The sequence below is a fragment of the Eupeodes corollae genome, chromosome 2 (assembly GCF_945859685.1).
Source record: "Eupeodes corollae chromosome 2, idEupCoro1.1, whole genome shotgun sequence".
In the NCBI taxonomy this organism is placed as follows: domain Eukaryota; kingdom Metazoa; phylum Arthropoda; class Insecta; order Diptera; family Syrphidae; genus Eupeodes; species Eupeodes corollae.
This window is the reverse complement of record NC_079148.1, coordinates 1968135-1985716: the sequence shown is the minus strand read 5'-3', so window position 1 is coordinate 1985716 and position 17582 is coordinate 1968135. Positions and strand designations below refer to the sequence as shown.

Below are 17582 nucleotides of genomic sequence, written 5' to 3'. Positions count from 1 at the left end.
CAGATTTTACTTATGCGGCGAGCGACTGCGATCGTTCTTGCTTAAGTGTGTAAGTTAACGAAATTGAACGAAAAGGAGCTAGACTCCATTATGTTCACTCGTATTGAAATTCTTTGTATTCGCACGTTTACTTATACGCGCATATACTAGCTTATGCCTATTATAGTTGGGCCTTAAGTCAGACGGAAATTCGGGGACAACTTTCCATTACCGCAGCACGAACCTCCTTCTGATTTTTTTTTTTGTGCGGTTATGAAGGGGTCTCAATAAAACATTTTTTTAATATTAAGGTGAGGAAACACCTTTAAATCATAGAAAAAGATATTTTATTTTTCTGACTTAACCCTACTTTTTTTTTGTATTTCGTTTTTTAAACCTAAAATAAGTTTTTTTTTGAATCGATAGCACGGTGAACTAAGACTAGGCGCACACAAGCAACTTTTTTGAAACCAAATAATTCGATCGTTAGTTGCCCAAACATAGCGCACATAAGTAACTTCGAAAGTAATCAACGAAATAAACCAATACACAGGAAACATTTATTCACCTTGACTAATATGTCTCTCTCTTGCACTTCCAGAAAATTATTCAACGATTAAGTTGCATGTTCGAGCAGTTACCTATAATTCCTTGTGGCGCAAACTAAGGAATTGGTTGGAGGTGATCGTCTAGTTTGTGTCAAAACACAAACTAAAAAGTTACGCGAATGAATGACAGAACGTACTCTCATATAAGTCTATAGTACTCAGTTTAAAAACCAAACAGTTTCGAAACTAAAAGTTGCATGTGCAATGTTTCATCACCTTAAAATTCATATAATTATAATTATTTTATTTGTGCATATCTATCAAATAAAAAAAAACGTGTGTTGAAATTCGTTTTGCGGTAATGGAAAGTTAAGCCCAAAAGCTGCGGTAATGGCCGTATTTTGTATCAGCTTTTTGTATTGCATTACGTGTTAAAAAATAAAATTTGGATGATTTTCGATTATAAAACGCAGCTATTATCAGATCCAGACACAGCTGAGATTCAAACCATGTCATTCACAAATCTTAAATCAAACACACCTCCACTTTGACCAACAGAAACATCTGATGAAATGACAGAACACAATTTTCGTTTTCCCATTCGCTTGCCGTGGACAGTGTACAATACAAATTCTGTTTATTTTAATTTCACAACGTGATTTTTTAAGCAAATTATTTATAAATTATGTAAGTAGAATCCTTTTTCACATTAATAACTATTGTTTAGCTATTCTCCTTCAGCATTTGGCTTTGACAAAAAAAAAATATTTTATCTTTAACCTTGTAATCATAAGCCAGCGTCTTAGAAAATTATGTTAGCATCTAACTGATGAGCCTAACTATCCTGTCTGAGTCGGAAAATACCCATTGCATGTATAATTGGAAATAAAGCATAGTTAGTTGAATGATTAGAACCAGCTCTGTGCTAGGTTTAAGCTTGTACAAGGCATTAGCCAAGTCCCGCTTAGGATCCTAAAGAGCTCAATTTACTTGCAGATACCCTGATAAATCCATAAGTCCTGTCGTTTTTGTGTTGAGCATTTTTGCTACCTTTGGTGGTCCATAACAACTTACGAAGCAGATACGAGTTTTTTGTTAAGACTTTTTAAACAATATTTAGAACGTAAAAAGGGAGGAATAAATGAGTCAAGCTTAAAATTTCTCACTCTAGGGTAAAACTGTTATTCATCTGGATTATGAGACTTTTGTGTAATCTAGGTGGATATGTTATACAGTGCAGTACCCTAAAAACTGGACTTGGTGGCTTAGAATTAGTCTGTCTACATAAAATGCACTTTAATTTGTGGAGTTAAGTATCAAAAGAAGGAAAATGTTAATCAAGAAAAAAGGTTCTACAGAATAATTAATATATGTTCACTCAATAAGACCACAAGTTAGAGGGCTGTAACTCGATGAATTTAGAGTTGTAGAGATTGGCACTTTTGGAATACAAAAGTCTATATTTCCACTCAGAAGATTGTTTCTGATATTTTATTGGACCAAACTTTTGATCGGAATGAAAAGAAAAGTTGTTCTTGCCCATTTAGATTCGGAAAGTAAGAAACATGACACCTACATTTTTGTAAGCTGGAGGTTTTTCCCATTTCACTTTACATTTTAAACCAATTTTAATTTAAGAAAAATGAAACATCTGCTATTTTTAAAATATTTTATAATTTTTTATAATCTGGTAATTCTTTCTGATATCTTTGCATATACCGCTTTTGGTTATACCAATCCTTCGCAGTTGTAATGAAGTCAACGTTTACCTTTGAAAAATAACAACGCATCTACCCCTCCCCCCCCAACTCCCTCACTAACAATTCCAAATATTAAAATAAAAATAAATACAAACACATATAGAATAAAAGTACACAAAAAAATTGTTATTAGCATGAAAAAGTCGAAATTTTGGTGAGATTTGTTAATCTGAGAATAGTTGGAAATATTAGGCTCATTTTTTTTTTTAAATATGGCACATAGAAATGGGAAGAGCGATGCACTGCACTGAAGACCAACGAGTAGCCATTTTAGCCATGCATAACAGCGTTGGATCCATAAGAGAGATAACAAAAGTCAGTGTGCGCTGCCAGAATGGTGTGAAACGTGTAAATGTTGAAGAAACCACAGGGCGTCCGTCTAAAATGACTGCAAGAGACAAAGCTACGTTGGTGAGAAAAGCTTAAACAAATCCGTATATGTCCTCAAAAGATCTGCAATGAATAATACGAACGTCAGTTAGTTCTAGAACTGTTCGTCGTATCTTGCAGGATGCTGGCCTTCATGCACGAACGCCTAAGAAGGTGCCCTTACTAAGAAAAATACACACCCAGGATCTGTTTTGCAAAAAGGCATCAGATGAAAGACGACCCACTTCAGCCCAAAAAGCAGTGGAGGAATGTGCTTTGGAGCACCGAAACGAAAATAAATTTATTCGGAATGGATGGAAAACTTTTTATTCGTCGCCCAAAATGCGAGGCCTACATTCCGCGGTATACAGAACCAACCGTGAAGCATGAAGGGGGCAGCATAATGTTATGGGGTTGTTTTTCTTGGTGGGGCGGTGGTCTAATATTCGTTATAGATGGCATAATGACAAAGGAGTCGTATGTGGATGTACTAAAAAATGTTATGCTTCCGTGGGCTGACGAAAATATACCACTTAAATGGCGTTTCCAGCAAGACAACGACCCTGAGAATACGGAAAAATCAACAAAGCTCTGGTTTAAGTGAAACAAATTGGACGTAATGGTATGGCCTCCTCAATCACCGGATCCAAATCCTATTGAGAACCTCTGGAATGAACTGTTGATTGAGGTTAGTAAGCATAAGCCTACCAACAAAGCGGATCTATGGAGAATTGTCCAAAAATTGTGATCAGTGTCAAAAAGTGTGGTATTCGATTCCACAAGAAAAGTGCAAGAAGTTGGTAGACTCTATGCCAAATCGAATGGATGCAATGTTGAAAAAAAGGGTTTTCAACAAAATATTAAATATTCATTGCTAATAAATTAAAAAAATGCATTGGTTATCGAAGTGTGTTTTTTTTTGTTAAATTAATCACGTGTTGCTATTATTATGAACTTTTTGGGAAGTCTAAATGTAAATGGACTCCTCTTTTAGTTTAAAAAAAATGTAAATAAGATAGATAAAGAACAAACTTACCACTAATATATAGCATTAATATTTTTTTTATATTTGCCTGCTGTAAGTACTACACACAACATTAGCAAAAACTGGAGAGTGTTGCTATTTTTTTAGACATTGTATATCATAAAAAGATTATTTAAACCACCAAAAAATGTGATTACTTTCAATGGCAAGAGCATCCAAACATGTTAGGCTAAATTTGTAAAAACGCAAACATTGATAAACAAATATTTACATTGTGTTGAAACCTTATGTTGAATCTAAATGGTTCAACAAATTAATATGTTTCCAAAATAATACTTATATCTTCAGCCAAAATGCGATTTGAATTATGCGCAAACAAAAACTTGTTTAATAATAAAATGTATCATTTTTTAGTTAAAAATATTTTTAGCTAAATACTCGCTCTTATGAATTAACCTTTGATGTCAAAAACAAACATCTGCTTTTAAAAAGCAAACAAACATATAGTCTTACAAAAACGTGTAGTCAATCATTATTTTAGAATATTAAACTACGTACTCAAATATATCAAATACCAATGAAAAAACTCTTTGTTATACCATCTGCCACTGTTTTGCAAATATTTTTGTGACCTTACCTTTATAGTTCATAATACAATCTAGTACAGTAGCATTGTTGAATTTCCTACAATTTTTATTTTATGTATTGCAGTCTTATTTTTGAACTCCAATTGTTTGTTTCATTAAGTACTAAAATCCTTCAGGGCAAAGAGGCTCAATTGCTGATAGCTCTACTCTTTCCAAATCCTCTCGAGGCGTAATAATTCTTGTTCGACCGTTCTTCTTCTCCCTACTTCGACCATCCCTACTGGTCCAAGGCTTCATTCCTTTTACTTTTTTTCAGAATTGATCGTTAGCCACCTTTTTGGCTTCTCTATTTAACCTTGTTGTCATTTGATGGAGATCCATCGTTATATGAAGGCGTAGGCACTAGGCATACATCGGCGTAGTCAAGATGTGAGATTGCACAGTCCATTGAATTTCCCCATTTCCATTCGCCAAAGATGCTGGGAATACGTCGCATATCACCAACAGAAACAGTATTTTGTAAGAGTATATAGCTTTGCCTAACTCCACTTTGAATTCCAAATTCCTTTCTTCTTCTTTTATGCAAAATGATACATTTGAATCCATCATAGGTACGCTTGATAATAGCAATCAATATTTTTGCAATTTTGTTGGGTACTGCAGGAAGAACGTTTATCCATCTTTATTTTTCTCAGTGCGTGAGATCTCCTTTTAATAAGTGGATGCAGTAGCTTCTTCGATATTGTTGGGCTCTTAAGAGCTCTACAGTAGTACCATCAAGTCCAACCGCTACGTTGCTCTTCAGTATTTAGATGGCGGTAATGATTTCTTCTTTACTTCGGGAGATTGCTTATGGCGCATGGGGTTCACTTCACTGGCGAAAACTCCGATTACAAAAAACATAAAATATCGTGCTTATAATTCAAATCTTTGTTTGACAATTTTTAAAGTAGATCTTCGTCTTTAGACATATTCCTAAATTAGTTCAAGTCAGTTAAATACGTGTTTGCACTCAGCTCTCGCTAAAACAAGAATATTTTGAAAGACTCGAAAAAGACGAAAGAAAAACAAACAAATTACCGACTAAATGATATTTTTATCTATCACAAAATATTCTTAACACATTAATATTGGTTTACAATTTATTATGAATTTTCAAAAAAATTCAAATAATATTTTAATATCCCATGCGAAGCTCATACATAGCTATGCTATAATATGACACTGACTGACTGTGTGAAGGAGTTTTTCATTCTCAAAACTGTTCAGACTTTAACTTGATTTTGAGCGAGGTTTTTTGATTTTTCCTAAAAATTAAATAAAAATATATTAATAACTTGTATCAAATCAATAAATAAAAAAAATAAAAACCTTGAAAACTTACGAGAATTACATTTCTTCCCTTGCCATCCCTCGTCACATTTACATTTGCTGTTTTGGCAAATGCCATGTTTGCAACGTCTCTTACACGTCGATCGCTGTATCCTTCCAATCTCGCAATGGTTACCTCTGGTGCCATTCTTACAACGACACATATTATTGCCAATGCAACGTCCATTATTACTGCATGGCACAACACATTTAGCTGGAATTAAATTTTTGTTTATTGTTTCATTTATTTTGAGAACATGATAATAATAATTCTTACAAAACTCGCATCGCAATCCATAGTAGCCCTTTGAGCAGCGACAGGTGTCCTTTTGAATGCATTTACCCCCATTCAAACATTTCTCTGCACAAATACCTGAGTTAAAAAAAAACATGACAATCATTTCCTTTCTATTTATCTATCAAACAGAGAACAATGCTTAAGGTATCGAGTCGATGTTTTGGGCATTCAGCAGCGCGTTTGGTTCAAAAACGTGCCTGTCAACTAACTGATGAGATAATTCGAGTTGATCACGCTGGTGAATTGGGTGCCGATCGGATATATGCCGGACAAATGGCAGTCCTCGGCAATAGGCCGGTGGGTAAGACAATAGCCCACATGTGGGAACAAGAGAAACACCATCGCAGTGAGTTCGAAAAATTAATACGAGAATATCGAGTTCGACCGACAGTTATGACCCCAATTTGGAATGTTGCTGGTTTCATGCTGGGTGCAGGTAGGTTACAATTTAAAAAGGTATATTCAAAGTAAATTTTGTTGTTTGTTATTAAGGAACTGCACTTCTCGGGGAGAAAGCCGCAATGGCCTGTACTGTAGCTGTAGAGACAGTCATTGTTGAGCATTACAACGATCAACTCCGGCAATTAATGGAGATACCCAATGTTGACAAGGTAGTAACAAAAAAAGAGTCAACGAAGTCTAGTATCCCTTTAAAAACATTGTTGTTTTCTTTCAGGAACTACTTAATACCATAACAAAGTTCAGAGATGAAGAGCAAGAGCACCATGACATCGGCATTGATTCTGGAGCCGAGCAAGCACCCTTCTATAAGGCACTCACCGAAGTTATAAAATTGGGTTGCAAGACAGCTATAAGTATCTCCAAGAAAATATAAGGTGCAATGGGATTTTTATTTAAATTAACTCTTCTTATTTTATAACTGTCGATAAGTCAAAACAGTTGCTTTTACTGTGTTTTATACCATTAAATATATTTGTATGAATTTATTATGTTTTGTTTTTGACATGATACTCACCACCTTCACAGTGTCGTCCTTGATAGCCATCCGGACATGAACAAACGGCAGGAGCTGTGCAATTTCCACCATTCATGCATTGCGGATAACATAGCGCTGTTTGACAGTACTGTCCCATGTAGCCAGCTTTGCATTGGCATATGTCGTGATTGCAAAATCCATTGTTGCCGCACTTAAGACTGCATTGAGGATCAGGACCTTTGTTTTATGTTTTGTTTATTTCTCATTAAAATTGTTATAGGTTTTTTCTTTTGTTTTTAATTATTAAATAAAATGCAGTTTTATTTTTTAATTACAATTACACAAGCAGTTAAAAAGTGAGCCGTTAGATAAGAGGAAAAAAAATTGTGTGCTAGAAAAAGTCTGAACAAATTTTCTTTCAAAATTATTAAAAGGTTTTTTTTTTACTGCCAGACTTTCACCTAAGCACAATTAATCAAAACAAATATTTAGTTCAAATCTAAGTAAAGCATTCTAGGAATAAATTCATAAGCGCAGGAATTCTAAGCAATCGACTTTTGTTTTTAAAAACTGTTATTTAGTCACAATTAAAATGTTTCTTTTAAAGCTTTTCTGTGCATTCTATAGACTAATAGGCTCTCGATAGTGAAAAAAGTAGGTTTGTTTGTTTTTTTGTTGTTTTGGAACATTTTTAAAAACAAATAGATAAAAAGCATATACACTACCTTGCTGGGATGTTAGTGGGTTGGAAGCGGTTCTATCATACACACCTCTATGTGCGCATTCCTTTTTGAAACGCAGCCTTAGCGGTGTACCTGGCAGAGGTTTACCTTTTCGATTTTGTATAAGCAAACCTATGCTGAACATAGCCGTACCGGAATTGTTTCCCGTACATGGTAGAAAAATGCTAAAATCTTGTCTCCATAAAGTAAAATAAATGATGAGTTGAGTTGCAGTGGAAAATAAAAAAACAAAAAGAAGGTAAGACATTGGGATTGCAGACTTTGATGAGAAAAAGAAGGAGAAGAATGAAGAATTGTTACATTACCTTTTTCATGATGTGGTATTCTGCCTTTAGTCTTAATAGAAACAGTTGGTGTTTTAAGAATGCTCTCATCGGTTGATTTCAAACGATCGAAATTATAGTCATACTTTTTATTTCCTGATTTCCATGTAAAGTTAACACTGTTGACTTCTGATGGGATTGTTGGTAGATATTGATTGAAATTTGGATCTCTCAAGTCTGTGTAGACTCTTCCGTTTTGTATAGCATAGATTTTTATACTGAAACCTATAAAAGGTGTTTATTTTTCTTATAATAAGATTCTGTCTTTCTTTTTTGCTTTTAAAAAATAAAAACATACCACTTAGAACACGTAATTGTTGTTCATTGATCCATAAAGATAAATCATCTTCTTCTTGTTCATCGGAATGTTGATTATCTGGTTTCTTATTGCGTCTATTGCCTTCGGGATTATTTTTTCTGCATTGTACGCATGATATAGAAACAATAAACAGCAAAAACACCACAAATGGCCATTTGGGATTCATATTTATTTATAACTGTTTTTCTAGCTTGGTTAATAACAAGTGTGTGTTGAAATAAGAAGGATTTATGTTTGCCTCCTCGCAGCGCCGTTTACTGATACGAAACTAAAATACTTAAGATCAAAATAAGATCTTATGTCCTGCTTTAAATAAAAAGCGAAGTTTCGTATCAGCAAACAGCACTCTATTTTGTATGAAACAATCTTGTTTTTTTTTTGGATTTTGATGTTGAAACATTTAACGAAAAAATAGAGAGGAACCATAGGCCTACATAGCGGACGTTTTCGACCCCTTGTTTCTTTTTACCCTTCAGATATTTTAAAAACTAATTGCTTATTATTTTACAGTATCTTTTAATTACTTTGTTGCTTGTTGCCTAATTAAGATGTTTTTTTATGGTTTGAATTTGGGTCTTTTCTTCGTGAAGAGTATAAGAAAGATGATTACGCCTAAACGAATATTTGCATTTTTTGGAAATATTTTGGTTCAAGATTTGTGATTTTAATAGACCGAGGTCATTGCAAAAGTTGTATAGCAATAAAAACCAGATTTTGGTCCTTATTATATTCCTGAAGTTAATGTATTGATGAACTATTCTTTCCAACTCATATCGAATACATGAGTACTCCGTATATATTTTGATATTTTGTTTTTAAACGAATTTCGTTTTTCGTAAAACAAAAAAAAAGAGTGCCAATTTTATTTTACCACTTTCAAGAGCAATTTGTCTAAAGAGACATTTTAATGTATACCGAAAGTTCTACGGCTTGACGATACAAGCAGGCAAGTTAAACCACACCACCAGGTACTTTTGAACCTGTTAACGAATTTCTTAATTTCCAAAGCTACCAACTACAAATTAGAGACCTTCTTAAACGTACGAGACAATGTTCGGAGATTAAGAAGAACCAAGCCTCATGAGCTGATGTTCTCAAAGCTTTGGGAATGTACTACACCTATAAACGTTCCCTAAAGTGAATTATAAAATAAGAAAATCATTTATCGATCTTTTATAGATTGGTCCTGATTAACCAGTGGTTTTAGTGTGATACAAGTCGTGGGACTACTCGGTACCGAGTCTTTTGAAGACTTCCATCGGATAGAAACAAAAATTGCGAATTTCTTCCTTTGTTTTCTACCTACCTAAAAAAAATCTGACGATGGTTGGCACGGTACGGATAAATAAAACAAATGGTTACGTTAAAAAAATGGCGTTTTTAAAAGTTGTATAAGTTTTTACATGGTCGAGGTTTTTAATTATTCCCTGAAAAGATCAAAATAATCTCTAAAATATACGAGGCTCGAAAACGACTCGTTAACGAGGGATTCACATTTTTTCAAATAGGTCTACGTTTGGCATTTTGTTTCAAAAAATCAAGCTAATAAAAACAACACTTTTAGTTAGTTAATTTATTTTTTTATGGTCTATCTCCCTCCGTTAAGGCGGTAGGGGCAATTTAAAAAAAATATGTACGTTAAATGTAAATAATACAAAAAAAATAATTATTATACTTACAACTAAGTTTAAAATTAAATGTTTCAAAAACTATGCATAGTTTTGACTTGATTTAAAAACTGGCTCATAGAACAGAATGTTGGCTTTAAAAACGTATAATATAGGGTCCGCGAAATAACTTATTTTCTTTGAAAATGTTGGCACGTAGCGCCGGCCGTCCTGTTGAAACCAAATGAAATAGGTATCTTCTGTAAGCGTTGTTTAAGCGTATAGCGGTAGGATAAAACTATTTATCTTTCAAATCAGACATAAGCTAAGTGTTACAATTCACGAAATAAGCCATAGTTGAAAAAAACGTTAGATGGCGGACCTTATATTTAATTCAAAGTTATTTTTTAACTATTTTTTTCCATTTTAAGTAATAATTTTTTTAACGGGGGGAGAAAGACCCCCCACTCATAGTAAAAAGTACTTGTTTAAAACTATTCCGTTATGTAATCTTGTCTCCTGAATTATTGTACTCTTGCCCTTTTGTCTAAAAGTAAAATCCATGATTTAACTTATGGCCCAGACCATTTCCGGTGAACCCAATCAAATGACACATTTATACAACTCCATTTAAAGGTCATTAAAAGATTTAAAAAATGTCTACGGCTTTCTCCTTTTTTGTAGCTCTTTCATGTTTTATGTTGTACCTTTGTTTAAGTGTTTTAAAATATTTAAAACGGTTTTAAAATGTAAAATATGTGTTCTCAAGCAATTGACACGAAGTAGCCAGCAGATACAAATACAATGATACAATAATAATTAAACCAAATTAATTTTCCTAAGCATTTAAGCAAATTTTGAATTCTAAGGACTGAAGTTCACGTAAGTATAATCAACCACCTATCCAATAGAAGTAATAATCGATTCACAAACTTTGCGGTTTTTATTTGATTTATGATTATATAAAGTTTTTATATGATCAATTTTTTAAATTTAAGGTTAATACATATAGAATGTATATGAAAACATTTGTTTCCAAACTATGAACTGGTCTTTAACGGATAGTAACCTGTAATAAATGAAAATATAATGTGGCGCAACAGAAAAGCCATAGAAAACTAAGGCCTACTGACCTTGAACTACTCTCAATCACCCGGTTCAGACGGCGTAAGGGACTTGAAAGCAAGGTAAGTTTCTAGCATCTGAATGGCCAGCTGCCAAAAAATTGCCTTCGAATTAAGGCAATTTTATTGGAAGTCCGACTAGAAAGTTAGTCAAGAAAAATATCCCTAACTATCAAGTCAAGTCAACTTGCTAAAGTGGCAGTTGATCATGCCTTTTCCTTATTACTAATTTCTTTTACAAATTGACAAGGAACCCCTTTACACAAAACATTTAATAAAGCTATGCAAAAAATAATTGAAACATAGAGTAATAAAGTTCAGCTTTAAGTTGAATGAAATAAACATCATCAACTGTCATATTAATATTAGTAAACTTGACTTGATAGTTAGGAAGATTTTTCTTGACTAACTTTCCAATAAGGTTGCCTTAATTTGAAAGTCATTTTTTGGCAGCTAACTAATCAGATACTAGAAACTTGCCTTACTTTCAAGTCCCTTATGTCGTCTGTTTTATCTATATTTTTATAAATAAAAGCCGCTGATCCTCAGAGAAATTTTGTCAATAGTTCTTCTACACAAAGCATACTTCATTTTGTTTTTATTTCTAACACTATGTTGGTATTTTTTCATAAATCTGCACCCTATTTAAGTAATGCAAAACTTTAAGACCAACTAACAAAGGGAGGCATTTAAGCGTCGACCGTATACCTACATATGTTAAGAAAAATAGACCTGCTACTCTAACTCGATACCTCTGTGGGATAGAAATATCCGTAAACTTTAGACATCCAGGTATTGATTATTCTGGGTATTTCCCGATTGAAATCAAATGTTCTAATGTCGATTCTTTTCCCTATTGAGTAAGAAAACTTCTCAAATAGTCGACCTCTAGAGTTAAGGAGGGTGACAACACAACGTTCACTATTTTCTTTCAAAAAATTAAATAGTTTTAAAATAGAACCATTCCAAATATTTAGATAATTTTACAGTGCTGTTCAAAAAATGTTGGTCAAACCCTTTTCGAGATCAGTTCTTGAAATTTAGGAACGCTACGGTGTTTTTGCACTGGGAAGCAGCATGTCATTCGAACCCTGTAAAAATCTTGTTGTTATTATCAATAAGAACTGCATTTGGCTCTTGATAGTAGTCCAATATTAACCGAAGTGATTTTGTGGAAAAAAATGGGAAAAATCAGCCCGGAACATAAAGCCAACATTTTTTGTCTGTCACGTCTCAATTTGACAAAATGTAAAAGATCTAAGAGACTGAATATTGCTCAACAAACTGGCATGGAATTTGAAAGAAATATCCTGAGACCGCGACTAATAGAAGGAAAAAAGACGACCCCAGTGGAAGACCGGAAACGATCTGTGTCGAACTACAGGCAAAGATTCGGGAAGTTGGGCTTAGAGCACTCCAAGCGATACTGAAGCCGGATGTTCCAAAAAAAAGTCAAAGAAAAACGATTGCTCTGGGCTCAGGAACACCTAACTTGGATTAAAGACAAGTGGAACAATGTCATGTTTTCGGTAATCAAAATTCAAACTTTATGTTGGAGATAGGAGGATCCTTGCGCGAAGAGAACTAAAATAAAGACTAAGCTCTGATTGCATTTTGCGGATTCCCCCCAAAACTGAAGGTGTGATGGTGTGGGGATGCTTCTCTGGGGATGAAAAAGGTAGAATCAGCTTTCTAGAATACAAATATGCAAAAGCTTGCCTTCGAGTTTTGGAAAACGTATTGGACCCCACGGTGCTAGAGCTTTTTGGGGACACTTGCAGTTTCATTTTTTCAACAGCATAATGCTCTTAGTCATGCAGCAAAAACCGTAAGTATGAACTTGTTTTTAATTTTACCATGACTGACTAATATTAGGCTTTAAAAAACTAAAACTTTTATGAATTAAAATAATATTTGGATGTTTTGTTTGTATTTCTAAGGTTAAAAAGTACTTCGAAGAAAATAATATCGATATACTAATTTGGCCTCCTTTCAATCCAGATCTAAATCCAATTAAGTATATGTATTTGGACTATAATAAAACTTGAGGCTGCAAGTCAGTTAGAGACCTGGAACACGATACTTGCATCCACATTTGTAGCCGTAATAAAAGCAAGATGAGGTCCAACAAAGAACTAATTGGATACATGTTTTTGAGAAGCAATAAAAAAAACAAAAACTCCACCATTTAAGTATTTAAAAAATATGTTGTTATACACATTTGACAAAATTCGAAAAAAAAGTTTGACTAACATTTTTAACGGCACCGTATATTCAAACATTAAAACAGCTGAATTTTAAGGAAGAGTAAAATGTGAACCAACAAATCGTCAGGTTCAGAGTATCATAATCTTCAAACTCGAAACTTTACTTCACTAACCTCTACCTTCAGTCGATCGTGAAAAAAACTACCAAAAACAACATTGTCTCCAAAACGCTCCTGACTCTAGATACAATTTCATCTCAACCTGTATTTTTAAACAAAGTAATAAAGTTCAGCTTTGAGCTAAATAAAAAAAACTTGATCAATTGTCATTGTGACATAAGTGGACTTGACTTGATAGTAGTTAGGGAGATTTTCCTTGACCAACTTTCCAGTAAACATTTCATCAAAGTTGCCTTAATTAGATGACAGTTTTTTAACTGCTGGCCAATCAGATTCTAGAAACATGCCTTACTTTCAAGTCCTTTATGTCACCTGAACCTGCCCAATGTGTATTGGTTCCAGTCTCTAGTGCACCAACATTTTAGCTAGATATTTCATAGGATACCGTTAAAGAAACTAAATGGCGAAACAATACAGGATCCATTAAAATAGGTTTCTTTCTAAAGAGGTACATGTTCATAAACGACGCTCTTTATTATCAGTTTAATAATGAAACCCAACACTCATTGACCTTGTGAATTGCCAGATTTCTTCATTAATCTAATTGCTGATGAAATCTAGGTAAGATTTACAATCGTCAACAAATGGTTTTCAAATATAAAAAAATATCTATCATTTGAAATTTATAAATAATCAAACTGCTGGCTGCAATGGTAACTATTTAAAAAAAAAGGTTTCCAGGTCAGGAATTTCAAACTATCCTTTTTCTATGTCAGTATTTATTTTCAATTAGTTCTCTAAATGAAAGGTCAACATCTAATTTACAGTGAATTCAATTACTTTTCATCTTATGAAATCTACAAACTACAAATTGTTTTCCTTTCCTAATCTTGTTTTCAGTTGGCCTCCTAAACCATAAACTACCTAAAATACTACTGTTTGTTTCTTAAGAGACAAAAAATATCGTTATCAACCAAAAACTGTCACAGTTCAATCACATTACCAAATTCTAAATTAGAAAAACCAAATTCTACGTAGAATCTCAATTATTTTAGAATTCCTCAAAGAAAAGGTCACCTAGATTTGACTTCTTCTATGCTTATCTGAATCTTATGATTTGTAAGAGAAATTTTAAAACTTTAATTAGAGTAAAATATTTTTGCTTTTCGATAGAATAAAAATATAAATTTAAAACTTTAGTTTTAACAAAACAACAACAAGAGAGTCATTAACAATAATAGCATCGTTCATTAGTCTAAGGAATTTTGCACAAATTAATATAAAATTCAATTGATATTATCACATGGCTTCATTATTATACTGGGAACTATAAAAATAAAAGCACTCATTGAACAAAAACTTAAATGGACTTGCTAATGACATATTTTAGTACTTTGGAATTGGATTGCTTGAGCTTCAGCATCAGCTTTATTGAAGTGAACTCATCTTTTATAAACATCGTACGACTCACCGCGACGACGACGACGATAGACGGACGGGACGTATCACAAACCAAACAGACAACCCCACCACAAAACCAAGCAACCAACGTAAACAACCGATAAAAATCCAATTAAAGCAACAGCACCCGACCCAACGAGCGACGCGACGACTGTCCCGCAGCTGTCTGCCCAGGTGTCTAGAGAAGAAGAAAATCACACTTGCTACTTGCTACTCTATTCGAACATGGAAGCAGCCCCTATCCTCATTCCGATTCCGATGATGGTGTATGGTGTAAACAAATCAATTTTCAAAAACGTTCACCACTTTATATTGCCGGCTATTAATTTCTCATAAAACCAGATATACAAGTATTTGGTAGTTTTTGTTTTATCAGCTTCAGTTTTAGCTTGAATATGCATCGACGGAGCAAGGCAACCTAAGCCCAGAGCCTCTAACTCAACTCATCTTATTGTTCTGTTTTCTTCTTCTTCATCTTTTGCTTCCTTTTATTTTTTGAACCTACAACAGGAAAGATAAAAAACCGCAACACCACTTCCTGCCGACACTACCAAATCAACCAACTACAACCAAACCAGCAAAAGGGCTTCTTTTTGTAGTGCTTCGGATACGGATTCGGGCTTCGGCTTCCTTGCAGCCAGTCTGCCACCTCGTTCCTTACACATCCCCTCTCCTGGTTTTTTTTTTTTTGATGAAAAATATCCACATGAAGCAGTAAAATCTACCTGTCTGTCGCACACTGGGACTTGCCTAGAGTGTAGATGGTCGTCGTGGTCGTGGACGTCGTCACCTCTTCGTCCGCTGTTCGGCTGTTCAATTCCAGAGTTTATTTTTGGTCATACACTTGCTGCTGCTTTAGGTATGATAAAATTGTAGGTATGATGAAAAACGCGAGAAATAACTTATGGCCATCAGGCACTACCTATAACAGACAGAAACCAGTTAAAGTCGCAACAGGTAGAGAGGAGGCATCCGTTCCGTATCCGCTGCCGCTGCTTCTACTTCTGCTGATGCCGTTGCCGTTGCTGCCGATGGAAATAGACACAGGCATAGATGTGCAAATGCACAAAAATATATCCACTTAAAATTAAAAATATCATTGTTCGTCTTCTTTCACTTAAACAAAGAATCTCCCAAATCACCACACTCTTGGCCTCGTAGCTCGTACTATTCGCGGATGCAAAAGCCAGAAGTCAGAAGCAGATACTCGTATTATACAAAATGCAAAAGGCGATCTCTGTTCTGGTTATGCATTGAAAAAGATTGCAATTTCAATTCACTCTGACTGTGGGCGTTATTTAAACAACTTTTGTTATTTTAAGTTGATCCAAAGGAATTATCATCACTCACTCACTAAGTACGGTACGCGACCCTCAAAGTAGGAATATAATAAGAGACACTTTGTTTTTCTTCTTATAAGTTTCAACATCAAAATCTTATCTGGATCATGTGCAAAAATCAAAAACCAGAACTAACATAAGATTGTCTCTTATTTGAGATGAAAACAAAAACAATCAATTCAAAGAACTAACTATTGGTCGCGTTTCGATCGATCGTCGATTTAGAAAAACGTACCGCAATCTTTTGCCGATAAACGATTTGAACCGTACCGCATCTGGATGAACACTGAGTCTGTCTGAACTGAGTAATTAAACTCCACACCACACTAGACAGTGCCGAGCCAGTGCCAGTGCCAGTACCAGAGACAGAGCCACCATATAACCACCATACCAAAACCACCACCATCAATATACATACTTACCCGACAGAGAATACCATCCAGGCAACGTTCGCCTTCGTTAGCTCGACATCAGCATCGGCAGTCGTACTTTCCAGCGGCAGCAGCAGCAGGTTTGATCGAGTGCGATAAGTAACTTCATTTATATCGGGATCGTCTACATACCTTAAAGACTCATGTTGGTTGATCGTGTAATTCTTCGCCTTATTTTGTTGTTGCTGTAAGATTCTTATTTCTTTTTTGTTGTTGTTTTAATTTCTGTCTGTCCGGACCGGAGTGTGCGTCCGTAACGCGCAACCGGCTGATTCTCTTGCAATGGAAGCATTTGGTTATAATTTTTATATTTAATTTGATAGAGATGTCTTTGACCATTAGAAGAAAAATGAGTCAAGTAATGGTGAGTTTGGTGCGATTGTTACTAGTTTAAAGTTGTCTCACCTAAGATGAGATCATTATAAACCATATCGTCAAAACATGTACTTAGTGTTTCTATGACGATTGAACTCATTTTTTACTACTTTGGTAATTAAAACTAATGGGATAAAGAATATTTGAAATATTTATTTACTGAATAGGCGACCTGGGAATTCCTATTAATGGAGATTTTATAAGAACCAGGGGTGGAATCGGCTAAGGTGATTTTTGATTGTCACCTTTGTGATCATAAAGAGTGATCAAACTAATTTTTGCGTCTGTGTAAGGTGATCACCAAATTGTGTTTAGAATTTGGTATCACTTTAAAAGAAATTCACTGACGTTTGTTACAATTTCAGTAGTTGTATTCAAAAACCGATCTAATGAATCAACAAATTGACATACGATCATAGCGTTTACACTATGTCTTCCTTTTCTATAGAAATACAAATGCTCATTTTCCGAAGGGCGGAGAATCATAATATGACTCCCATCAATGCAGCCGATTACTACGAAAAAAATAATAAAATAAAAAACAAGTAATAAAATTAGTTTATTTTTACTAAGAAACAAAATCCTACCTCCAGGAATTTGATATTTTTCGTAGAAGAACATTTTTGTTGCTTCTGAATCCAATTGATTAAATTTGATTGTAAGTGGGCACAATTTCCTCTCCATTTGTTTTAAGGTCAA

The 17582-nt window shown here is 34.3% G+C and overlaps 2 protein-coding genes across 9 annotated transcripts; one reads left to right on the top strand and one right to left on the bottom strand.

Moving 5' to 3' along the window:
- The first annotated feature begins 1084 nt into the window (after positions 1-1084).
- On the top strand, positions 1085-6844 carry LOC129946605 (5-demethoxyubiquinone hydroxylase, mitochondrial). Its single transcript, XM_056056861.1, has 4 exons — positions 1085-1214; positions 6027-6333; positions 6390-6508; positions 6574-6844. Exons 2-4 carry the CDS (start codon positions 6033-6035, stop codon positions 6730-6732), a joined length of 579 nt encoding a protein of 192 aa, XP_055912836.1. The 5' UTR covers positions 1085-1214; positions 6027-6032; the 3' UTR covers positions 6733-6844.
- On the bottom strand, positions 5357-16424 carry LOC129946604 (protein shifted-like). 8 transcript variants are annotated; one of them, XM_056056854.1, is made up of 8 exons: positions 16270-16424; positions 8199-8409; positions 7883-8125; positions 7560-7748; positions 6874-7071; positions 5877-5972; positions 5613-5813; positions 5357-5535 (listed from the first exon to the last, which is right to left on the bottom strand). In XM_056056854.1, exons 2-8 carry the CDS (start codon positions 8383-8385, stop codon positions 5501-5503), a joined length of 1149 nt encoding a protein of 382 aa, XP_055912829.1. In that variant the 5' UTR covers positions 8386-8409; positions 16270-16424; the 3' UTR covers positions 5357-5500. The 8 variants fall into 8 exon arrangements, with proteins under 8 accessions (XP_055912829.1, XP_055912832.1, XP_055912835.1 ...); XM_056056857.1 differs by having other exon boundaries at positions 16313-16411; XM_056056860.1 differs by having other exon boundaries at positions 7605-7748; positions 16214-16371.
- Positions 16425-17582: the final 1158 nt, after the last annotated feature.

Coding starts and splice junctions, on each gene's coding strand:
- LOC129946605 (XM_056056861.1), top strand. CDS start 6,033: ATGCTTAAGGTATCGAGTCGATGTTTTGGGCATTCAGCAGCGCGTTTG. Junction 6,334..6,389: donor TGGTTTCATGCTGGGTGCAG/GTAGGTTACAAT, acceptor TTTGTTATTAAG/GAACTGCACTTCTCGGGGAG. Junction 6,509..6,573: donor AGATACCCAATGTTGACAAG/GTAGTAACAAAA, acceptor GTTTTCTTTCAG/GAACTACTTAATACCATAAC.
- LOC129946604 (XM_056056854.1), bottom strand. CDS start 8,385: ATGAATCCCAAATGGCCATTTGTGGTGTTTTTGCTGTTTATTGTTTCT. Junction 7,749..7,882: donor AATACCACATCATGAAAAAG/GTAATGTAACAA, acceptor TATGGAGACAAG/ATTTTAGCATTTTTCTACCA. Junction 5,536..5,612: donor AGGGAAGAAATGTAATTCTC/GTAAGTTTTCAA, acceptor TTTAATTTTTAG/GAAAAATCAAAAAACCTCGC.